At 51.7% G+C, this 11,494-nt stretch overlaps 1 protein-coding gene, 1 long non-coding RNA gene and 1 other non-coding gene across 3 annotated transcripts; 2 read left to right on the top strand and 1 right to left on the bottom strand.

Annotated features, from left to right (window-relative positions):
• The first annotated feature begins 1,630 nt into the window (after positions 1–1,630).
• LOC112902715 lies at positions 1,631–3,867 on the top strand. Its single transcript, XR_003230640.1, has 2 exons — positions 1,631–2,305; positions 2,847–3,867. It is a non-coding gene; the product is annotated as an uncharacterized LOC112902715 (long non-coding RNA).
• A 4,659-nt stretch (positions 3,868–8,526) lies between these two features.
• Positions 8,527–8,865, top strand: LOC112903727. The gene has a single exon (XM_025972947.1). It carries the CDS (start codon positions 8,527–8,529, stop codon positions 8,863–8,865), a length of 339 nt encoding a protein of 112 aa, XP_025828732.1.
• Positions 8,866–10,144: 1,279 nt separating this feature from the next.
• LOC112872471 lies at positions 10,145–10,250 on the bottom strand. The gene has a single exon (XR_003224667.1). It is a non-coding gene; the product is annotated as a small nucleolar RNA R71 (small nucleolar RNA).
• Between the last annotated feature and the right edge of the window lie 1,244 nt (positions 10,251–11,494).

The following is an 11,494-nucleotide window of genomic DNA, read 5'->3' as shown; positions in this document are numbered from 1 at the left end:
AGATTACTAGTAAAAGTAATAGAAGATTTTGGATAAAACTCCGGTAACAACTAACCGGAGCGAATATTACAATACTTCAGACTTTGTTCCCTCAACAAAATTTAGGAACATCTATTCATCGCTCTCTACGATTGAAACTCATCCAATCGCAGAGCCGATCGCCCCCGCCTCCTCCGGCTCTGGCGGCGCCTCGGCTGCCTCCCTCCATCACCTTCTTCTTACCCCCGCCACCGGCCACCGCCCACCGGAGGCCCTACCCTTCTCGGCCGGCGGTGCTCCCGCGCCGCCTCGCCCTCTACTGGCCGAACCGTTGCCGTCCTCCGCTGCCCCCGGCCACCTCCTCTTCTATAACCCCAAACCCTAAGCCTCGGACCCCGGTAACCCCAAACCCTATGCTCCGTCGCCTCCACCTCCTCCCCCGGCCGGCGGCGGTGCCGATCCCCGCACCTCCCACCCCCCGGCCACCCCGCCTCCCCTAACCCGCTGGCCATCACCATCGCGAGATCGAGAGGAAGAAGAAGAACAGTGCGGCGCGGGCTCTTCTGCGATGTCCCGGCCTCCACTCGCATATGCGACAAATAGATTTCCCCACAAAATCTCAGGGGACGGTACTGTCTTAGATATTGCCTTTGCTTACATTCCACTTACAGTGCTTCGTCCTCCACCATACACCGAACTAAATTATCTAATTATGAGACAAATAAATAAAGAACATTTGTTAAGATATGAATAACATTTACAGAACCCCAACTGGCTCATCCTAAATGCCATGAGGGGACCAATTGGGCAAGGTGACAAAGAGAATGGATCTCCATACGTAGAGTCGTATCGGATGCAAATGACTAAAACATTTAATTTGGTCACAAAAGTTTGAGATGTGAGATAATTAAATTTTAAAGCTAGAGGAGCGAAAGTGACTTGTGGATGTCTGCATGCGAATTTGAAACAAATTCTTTGACAGAAAAGTACGAGTAACTATAAACTAATTAGTTATTGCTAGTTTAGTCGCCCTGGAATGGATCGCCAGGCGGAGGAGGCTTCGGCGAAGCTCAGTTTGACGTCGACTTATTTGGAACAGAAGCTGTGCAGACACATCAGCTACGATGGTGATGGCTCCAGCTGCGTCCTGCGTTGCATCCATGGAGTGTTACAATATTAAGGACACCATGACCGACCAGCTATTGCACAGCTAAATTAGATGCTAGTGATGACTGTAATTTTGGAGTTTAACCATATACCAGCCAATGTATGGTGCTTGGTCAAATTTGTTTGTTATAGGATGAAAGTATGTAATAATTAAGGCGCATAATAGCATGTTTTTGAGTTCACTATGAAAAAATCAACAAAAAAGACACATAAATTAGAGACGTGAAAACTCACAAAATGCGTCATATAAAATTAGTGACGGGTATAGCCAAAACGCGTCACTAATATCTTTGCTCAGTTAGATATACCCCTAGAATGAATATATTAGAGACACACCTCAACAAAACGCGTCACTGCTAAGTTATCAGTGACGGCTCAAGTTAAACCACGTCTCTAATGTTGAAAGTCAGCAGTGACCCATGAACCGCGTCTGAGATAACTCCAGCCGAACCTGAGCATTTCACCCAACGAAGCGAATATGGTTCGCATCCGTCACTCTGCCTCTCCCAACCCTATCCTCTTCTCTCCCAACCCGACCTCCTCCCCCACGCGGCGCCACTACCCCTTCCAACATCGTCACCTCCTCCTGGCCTCATCCTTCAGACCTCCACGAGGCAGATCCATGGAGTCTGAACCCAACGAAGGTGCAGGCATGGGAGACTCCTTTCTGCTTCGCCCCTTCCTCAACGGGCCTAGTAGCTCCGCACGGTGGGGGTGATGAGAACGGGGAGCCACGCCTCTGACCGCCGGCAGCACCTCACCGGCTTCTCCGGGCTCCGACCTTCCACCGGCAAATTCCGGCCAGCGGCTGCTAGGGCCAGCAATGCGGCAGCAGCGGGTGCGTAAGAGTGGGCCTAGGCTGCCGGCGTGGCGGCACCACGGCAGCGGCCCGTGGCGACGGAGCAGATCCATATCGTCGTTCAGGTGGGGTCGCTCTCCCCGGATCTCTGTCGTGCTGCACTAGGCTTTCTCCTCCTCTGCGCCGTCGGGAAGGGCTCCGCGCCGCTTGGAGGGCCTCCTCCACTCGCCGCCAACAAGGGATCTGCGCTGTCGAGGAGGGCTTCAGGAAGGGCTTCCTCCGCGGGCGTTGTCCATGTGCGTCTGTCCGACTCCATCACCAAGCCGCTTGCGTGCATCACGCCATCACCTAAATCTGCTGGTAAGCAAACTGACCAAGTCTCCCATTCCCCACATCGTGAAGTGTTTGGTAGAATGTCGATAGGGTGAATTTGTATGAAAATAAAATATGTGGTGTCTCTCTTATTCTGCCTAGTTAACTAGTGTGGAACGTGAGGCATGTGATCCTGCAGGTTTCTTCCTTGTCTTGCATGCTAACGGTGACTACAAGGTGATTGATATCGCCTTAGCTAGCAACTAGCAGGCTGGTGTTTCTCATGTTCACTTGTTAGCAGGAGGTTTAGTCACTATGCAGGGTAATCTACATGGCAAATGTCGTTAAGTTGCTGGGACACACAATTATAAATAGCCAGCTCCTAACAGCTCTTGTTGTTACTGTTAAGTCAAATTGGTTAGTGAGAATAGCTGCCAGTTAGTGATTCTTATTACGTATCACCAGTTAGTCATGAAGAAACTGAAATTATGTGATGGCACCTGTCCATTATTAATTTTTTTGGCACTCTTGTTGATCTGAAATAATACATGTGGCTCGGGTTATTTAGACTCTGCTGTCTGTCTCCCAGCATCAACACCTTGTACCAGTCATTCTTTGGGACTCATCTCCCTGCAGTGATAGATGGATCCTACACTGCCGTCGTGCCAACCATTTCCCCAATCCTGAAGTATCAGCACACTCAAAATAGGTGCGCTCGGCTACTTTCCTCTGATGATAATGGATCGATGAATGGATTACTGAGCTAGCAAATCAGTTTTGACCGAAACAGGGCGAGAAAAAGACTGGTGTGTGTTGGCAATGGTTATCTGGCTGTTTAATTTTTGCTAGGCATTTTCTGTCTTGTGCTACTAAATCAGATTATACATTGCAGTTCCTGGTATGCTACACCATAACCTTAACGCTTTCCCTTCAAGTTTAACTTTTCCAAAGGCATTTGAATTTTTGAATCACGCGGGATATATTGACTGGGACTCTGCACTAGCTCGCTGGGTTGCTTTTTTCTTTTGCAAGTTTTAAATTTTTGTTCATGATTCTGATGTTTGCAGCATAAAGCCCTTGATAGGGTGCTCGAAGAGGTGAAAGGTTGGAGTGCCTAGTGGAGTGTGAATCTAAGTGCTGCTTCACAGGTAGGGGAATTTTTGCTATTTCAGCTACTTGCCATGTTTGCTCTGAACTTTCCATTATCCATTGTTTCAGCTAGTCATAAGTCATAACTCTGCTTGAGAGTGTGGAGTTCCTGAAAATCTGTGTAGGATTAAAGAGTCATGAGCTACTTGCAAATCACATATCCTAGTGCAGGAAATAGAAGGTAACTACTTGCAGCTCAATCATCCACAAAATTGTTTTCTTTAGGGCTAGCAGTTCAACAGTCACTGAAGCACATGTGAAGCTCTTCTATAGTCATTCAAGCACAAGTCCCTGGAAATAAGGCTGCATATTAGATAATAGTGGCTTTAGAGATAATAGTTGATATGAATAACTTCAATTGATTCACCTGTGTATGTGTAATGTAATCAAATGCATTAAACATGTGTATTTGTGATTGATATAAGATCTATTTCATGTCCTCTTTTTTTTGTTTTTTTCAATTCATTATTACAGATGCATTTTAGCAATCCGCATTTCGATGAGGCCTTATCACATACGTGTTTTAGCAATCCGCATCTCTGATGAGGCCTCATCATAGACGTGTTTTTCTTCGTCTATGATGTGTTCACATCATAGATGCAATATAAGTTACAGTCCCCCTTGCTGCTACAGCAGGGGGACACTATTCCACCTGCCCCTCCTCGCGAAGGGATGGGGAAAGACATCATCATGATATAGTGAACACGCCTCCATCACGACGGAGTGACAGGGTGTAGCGCCGGGGATGGCGTGACAGCCATACTGTACTTATCGGCGCACGCCTGCCCCCCAATCGAGAGAGCACGACGTACAGGGACATAACAGATGGCCACTCCGTGACACAGAACTTGGGCGGTGGCCGCACAAGGACTCCAACTGACAGAGTTGGCGGTCCCGACTGACCGAGCTGATGACCCCGACCAGCAGGGCAAGGAAACTCTCTCTCTCTCTCTCTCTCTCTACCAGCCTCCTATAAGGAGGGCCCCCCTTGAACTATAAAAGGAAGGGTCATCCATTTAGGAAAAGGGCATCGCTCCACCGTTAGACTCATAGTCCATCCTCACTCGAAAGCTTGTAATTCCCTCAAACTCTCACGAGCACCTGAGCTCAAGCAATACATCTGACTGACCCCGACTGGACATAGGGCACGATTCTCTGAACCAATATAAATTTTGTGTCATCGTGTGCTAGGCCATCTCCGATCATAACGCGCAACATACACTTCGAGTAGATTTAGCTGCCGGCCATTTCCGGAACCGACAGTTTGGCACCATCCGTGGGGAGGACATCTTGCGTTCACCATCCCGACGATCGGATGGCCTTCGTCTCTCATACCTCCAGCTTTACAAGCCTAGGCAATACGATTCACTTCGGCTGGTTGGAGATTCCCATGGCCCCGCGTGCTGGGCTGTGGGCACGTCCCATCTTCACGCCCTTCCAGGCCTTCCATTTTGGAAGCTGTCACACCCTAAAATATTTAATTTTAGGATGTAAATATCTTTTAGGATGTGTGCATCTATCAATAGGATTTTTCAAGAATTTTAAAGATTTTTCTGGCCATTAGTCTATTTATCCTAGAGCTAGATCCAATTTTTTACTTGGAAAGCTCTAAATTCTTTTTCATGAGTCCCAAATATTTTATTTGGAATCCTCGTGTCCCAAATTACCTCCCGAGTTTCCTCGAAAATTTTTGGGATTCTTCCGGATATAGTTTTCGTTGGTTAAAATATTTATCTAGACTTCTATAGATTTATTTTAAGCTTAAAAATATGTTCTGGAAAATATTTCTATTTTGATTCTCATCATAGTCGGACCGAGCTGTATCTTTGTTGTATATCCTTTTAACCTTATCCTCTCCGAATCCTTAAGATGTCCCATCAAGCTCCCGATCCTCTAACCGTTCTCCCCGATCAGGTCATGCTTGAAAACGACGCCGCGTGGCTCGTCTTCAGTGTTTTTCCGATGATGTTCGATCACCATCAGCTCCAATGACTCAGCCTGATCCTTTCCTTCTCTTTTCGCGCTCCCGAATAAATCGTTCATGTTCAACCAACTCTGTCAGCTCGTTTTCATGTTCGGCCCTCACCCGATCCTGTTTCGGCCCATAACCGAACTCGCTCGGCCATTCTCGTTTCCTCTTTCCGTTACCTCTTCTATCCTCTCTTTGCTCGTTAAATTGTGGGACCCGCTGGTCAGCCCAATCTCGTCTCACGTGGGCAATCCAGACTCAAGAATGAGTCCTAGCCTGATGCGTCGCCGCATTCTTGTCCTCGTCCGAGTTTGAGCCCATCACGATATCTCCAGGCCTATTTAAACATGCGCCGCACCTTCTGTGCCCTACAACCACGCTTTCCTCCTCGTTTGGCCGACCCTAGCTTTCCCCTGCGTCACCTCCTACGTCACGCCCCTGCTGCCTGTTCCTGTGCAGCATGCACAACCAGGAGCGCCAGAAAATCCCAACGCCGCCCCTTCTCCTGTGCAACACCGCCGCCCCAGAACGTAGTCGCTCCCTGCGCGCCTTGCACTACTGCGTCGCGCAGCCGGCCACCATGGGACGCTCCCTTCCCCCTGCCCATGCGCGTCATGAGCAGAGCCATCGCCCTGCGCCCCCCGCCGCCGCCGTCCCTTGTTGCCGCGCCACCGGGATGCCGTCCTCCTGCATCCCGTGCGTCATCCCTGCCTAAGCGCCGCCATGCCCCTGCTGCATCGCAGCCGCAGCGCCGCCGCCCTTGTGCGCGTTTCCCCCTCTGCCTGGACTTCATTGGCGATCATCTCAGCACACTTCGCCTCCGCGAGGAGGCCACTCCACTAGCGTCGCTCATGTGTCACATCGAGCTCATGCTCGGTGCCAACCACCCAGCGAGTGATATGGACTTTCTCCTATTCTCGCTGCACAACATCTTCCACCAGCTCTATGAAGGGACCCCGCTATCCTCACCGCGATCACCGCACGGTCGGTTCCCGTTTGGCCTCATGAACATCACGAGCCTTTACGCCAGGGAGCTCCGGAGGACCATACCATTACGTCTGCTCATGACCGAGTTCATGGGCATGACAGGGTATGGTCCCGCCTCATTCCATGATCTCTTCTCCGACGATGATCTCCTGAGCGAAGGGTCAAGCGTCGGCGACCTATCGCCCCTTGGCTGTCCCGCGCTGCAGGAATGCGCCATGGTGGATGTGCAGGGGTGTCTGCCGGTCCCGGTGGAGACCGAGGATATGCACACCCCGTCAGACCCGCGCGCGTAAGCCTAGGCTAACTCCTAGGCGCACGGCGAGGAGTTACGCCAACAGCGGCAGAGCCAACCGCCGCCAGCGTCGGTGCACCCCCGGTGCAACTTCAAGCCGAATGCTCATAACATTGTGGGCGGCACGCGGGCACGCGCCTATCAAGTCCAGCAGGCCATCATCGCAGACGCCAACGGGCCCCTGCAGTTTGTGTGGGCTGGGCAGAACATCACCAGTGCAGCGATGCTCCTGCGCAAATTGACCGAGCCTGCAGACCCTCAATAGCAGGAGCTCCACCGCAACATCCGAACGCTGGTGGAGCATGCCGCTGTGCAACAGGCGGAAAGCACTACATCACGCCACCGGCATGTGGCCTCCTGTCCAGTTGGGGGGGGGGGCAGGCTCGCAGCAGCCGAACCCCTTAGTCCACCAGCAGCAAGGGCGCCCACCCTAGATAGGTCGCGATGCCGTGGCTGCGCCGTGCCCCATCCCAACGCCTACCTCGCAGCGCCCCCCGGTCCGTGGCCTGCTCGGGCCCAACTATGACGCGCGCAGCGTCATCCACTCGTGGCAACTTGCCCACCGTGATGCCAATGTCAATCGGGCCACTACGGACGTGGCTGATGCCCACCAGCCCGAGGGGGAGCACGAGGAGGTGCCCCTCAGGCGTGGCGGCCAACCGTGCGATCACGATGGTGACCGGAGCGCCAATCCAGATAGCCCGGGCCTGCAGGCCTTCGGTCGTCGCATCCAGAAAGCACCATTCCCACCGCGCTTCTGACCGCCCACTAACATTGCCAAGTACACCAGGGAGACGAACCCTGCTGTATGGTTGGAAGACTTTCGGCTCGCCTGTCGGGCCAGAGGAGCGAATGATGATTACTTTATCATCTAGTACCTCCCCATCTGTGTCGGGGAGTACGGTCGAGCGTGGCTCGAATTCTTAGCGCCCAACAAGATCCGTAGCTGGGCAGAGCTCAATCAAGTCTTCGTTGGGAATTTCCAGGGGACATATGTACACCCTAGAAACTCCTGGGACCTCAAGAGCCTACCGAGTCCCCGTGGGAATACATCCGCCGGTTCTTCAAGCAATGCAATTCTCTCCCTGACGTCGTCGACGCAGAAGTCGTCAACGCATTTCTCTCTAGGAGCACCTGCAAGTTTCTCTTTCACAAGCTCGGTTGCTGCAAGCCGTGCACCACTCGTGAGCTCCTGGACATTGCCACGAACAACGCCTCTGGCGAGGAGGCGGTCAGGGTGGTCTTCGCTGATGGTCGGGCCAAACACAAGGCCAAGCGGGAGGACCAGGATGAGGGCCCTCCTCAGGGCAGGGGGAAAGGAAGAAGAAGGACTAGCATCATGCCAACCCCAACATGGCCGCCGCGGACGACCATGTGGGCAAGCGACAAGGCAACACCAACCACTTTGAGTAGCTCTTGGATAAGCCGTGCACCAATCATGGCTACCCCATCAAGCACAAGCTCAAGGACTGCAAACTCCTCAAGCGCATGCTGGGTTAGCCCAGCAAGCGCAAGGGCGGGACTGCAACGAGGAGGCGCCCAAAAATTAGAGGGCCGGCCAAGGATGGTGGCGGCTTCCCTGAGGCGGATGGCTGTCTCATGATCTTCGGAGGTTCCAAGGATGACTGCTCCAAGCATCAACACAAGGTCCACCTCCGGGAAGTCTGCACCACCGGGAACGCCGTCCCCAAGTTCCTCCATTGGTCGAGCACATCGATCACCTTCGATCGGGGTGACCACCCTCCTAGCGTCCCCCGACTAGGGAGCTACCCACTCGTTGTCGACCCCATTGTCGGCAACAAGCACCTGACCAAGGTGCTGATGGGCAGGGGCAGCAGCCTCAAAATCTTGTAAGTTGAGACCTTTGACGCCATGGGCATCTCGCGGTCCAAGCTCTGCGCCTCCGTTTTCCCCTTCCTTGGTATCGTCTTGGGCATGAGGGCATACCCCCTGGGGAACATCGACTTGCTAGTCACGTTCGGTGACCGTAGCAACTTTGGTACCGAGACCTTGATCTTCGAGGTTGTGGAATTTGAGGTTTCGTACCATGCCATCCTCAGGCGTCCGTGCTATGCCATGTTTATGGCGGTCCCCAACTGCAACTACCTCAAGCCTAAGATGCAGGGATCGAACGGCATCATCACGGTGAGCGGCTCCTTCGAGCAGGCGTATGCCTATGGCTGGGAGCACCGCCGTCGCCAACTCTGCTGAGCTCAAAAGGCTCCACGAGACGGTGGTGGAAGGCATTGCCGACCATAATGAGCTAACTTTGTCCAGCGCCTTCTGCCCGATCGAGGATACCAAAGCAGTCGAGGTCGACCCCAGCGACCCAACCAAGACCGTGCAGATCGAGACCCAGCTCCCAACCAAATAGGAAAGTGCGCTCATCGACTTCCTACACGCCAATTGCAATACCTTCGCATGGAGGCCCTCTGATATGCCAGGCATCCCGAGGGAAGTTGCCGAGCACGAGCTCCGCATCAGGCCGAGTTCCAAGCCCGTGCACCAACATCTGCGAGGTTTCGATGATGAGAGGCGTAGGGCCGTAGGTGAGGAGATCGTGGCTCCTGGCAGCTAGTTTCATCAAGGAAGTGTATCACTCTGAGTGGCTTGCCAATCCTGTCCTTGTAAAAAACAAGAATGAGAAATGGACAATGTGTGTTGACTATACTGAACTTAACAAGGCGTGTCCCAAGGATCCTTTCCCTTTGCGGCGCATAGACCAGATAGCCGATTCCACATCGGGATGCGAAATCCTCTCTTTTCTGGATGTCTACTCGAGCACGAGATCACGATGAAAGAGTCCGACTAGCTCGCGACTTCTTTCATCACCCCATTCGGCACATACTGCTAAGTCACCATGCTGTTTGGCCTGAAAAACGACCTACCAATGTTGCATGCAGAGATGTTTCGCCGATCAGATCAATCTGTCTCGGCAGCCCGACCAGCTCGTGTCGCCGAAACCCACAGTCGCTGTCTACATGGACGACGTTGTGGTGACAGTGCCTCGCGTGGGTGATCTAATCGCCATGCTGGACGCCACGTTTGCTAGCCTCCAAAGGTTCAGCATCAAATTAAATCCCAAAAAATGCACTTTCGGGGTTCTGAAGGGGAAGCTACTCGGATACATAGTGTTCGAGCATGGCATCGAAGAGCCCCGTTGAGTAGCCACATCCCTACTGGACTGAACACCGACCAAGGCAATGAAGGCTTTGAGCTGAAGACTGGGCTTGTCAATGTGGTCCAAGCAAGTCCCTTCTATGGTAAGGCATTCGAGGATGCCAATGATCATCTCCAGAACTTCCTGAAAGTGAGCAGCACAATCAACCCTAGAGGCACTACAATAGAAAACATTCATCTTTGGCTGTTCTCATTCTCTCTGCTTGGGAAAACAAAGATGTGGTTCTACACCAACAAGGATGTGTTCACCACATGGGATGCCTGCTCTAATGCATTCCTGGCCAAGTACTTTTCGCTGGGCAAAACCAACACCCTTTGGAATAGGATTTCCAGTTTTCAACAACTCCAGGATGAAACCATCCCGGAAGCCTGGAACGTCTCTAGGAATACATCACAACATGCCCACACCACGGCATGGAAGAGTGGCTGATCATCCAGAACTTGTTCCATGGCCTGAGTCAGTGAGCGCAAGACCACACAGATGCAGCAGTAGGAGGATCATTTCTCTCCCTCGAGGTTGCAAGAGCTAAGGTGCTCATGGACAAGATTGCCTCCAACCAGAGTTGGAAGGGAGATAGGCAACCAGCCCGTGCTAATGGAGTATACCAAATTGATAGTGTAGATATGCTGGAAGCCAAGATGGATCTTCTCATGAAAAAGATGGAATCTCCGCACTAGGAGGTCAACCAGATCATGGAGTCTCGGATCACATGTGAGAAATGTGGCGATACTGGGCACTCAGGCAATAGTTGTCCGACAACTCAAGAAGACGTGAACTTCATTGGGAACAACAATCCTAATAACTGAGGCTACCATCCTCAGCAATGTTGGAACTCCAAGCCCAACCTCCCCGTCGGCCAACAGCAAGGTAACAACTTTACCAATTTTCAGCCTTCGTTAAAATACCTAGTGTATGGCCAAAAACAAATTAATGATAACATTAGCAAGAAATTTTAAGCTAATGATAAAATTTTGGAGTCTTTGGCCACACAACTGGAGGGGTTTAACTTTGGTATTAAAAAATAGCTGAGCTTCAACAAAATGATAGAAACCCAAATAGCTCAGCTAGCCTCATCTTGCCCGAACCATAACTCGGGAAAGCTACCCGGGCAACCAGAAGTGAACCCCAAGGAAAGTGTGAACGCGGTGACTACACGGACTGGAAAGTCCATGCAGGATCCACCCTATCTGCAGGATGCAGGTACACGGTGGAAGACCGTAACCACCAGGAATGCCGATGCTGAAGACGAAGTACAAGAGGAGGCCGGCGAATCCAACACCACTGCTACCTAGGAGAAACCGAGGAAGTCCCAAGGGCTTCCTGAAGTACCATGATACAACCGCCTTAACATTTCCGGAATGGAGAAGGAGGCTAGTGGCCGACGAGCAATTCAGCAAGTTCATCGAGGTAATTAAGCAGCTCTATGTCAACATACCGCTTCTTGATACTATGCAAGTTCCCACATATGCCAAGTATATCAAGGGCATCCTTGGAAACAAGAAGATCCTGCCAACCACTAAGGTTGTGCAACTTACGGAGAGTGTAGCGTAGCTATACTCGATCCTCTCCCGGAGAAGAAAAAGACCCAAGATGCCCCACCATCGCATGTTCAATCGGAGCCCAACACTTTAAGCACGCTCTTTGTGATCTGGGAGCAAG

The sequence above is a fragment of the Panicum hallii genome, chromosome 8 (genome assembly GCF_002211085.1).
Source record: "Panicum hallii strain FIL2 chromosome 8, PHallii_v3.1, whole genome shotgun sequence".
Classification (NCBI taxonomy): Eukaryota; Viridiplantae; Streptophyta; class Magnoliopsida; order Poales; family Poaceae; genus Panicum; species Panicum hallii.
This window is presented reverse-complemented; position numbering and strand designations above follow the sequence as displayed.

What these genes read in the sequence shown, in the direction of transcription:
- LOC112903727 (XM_025972947.1), top strand. Translation starts at nt 8,527, where the DNA reads ATGGGCATCTCGCGGTCCAAGCTCTGCGCCTCCGTTTTCCCCTTCCTT.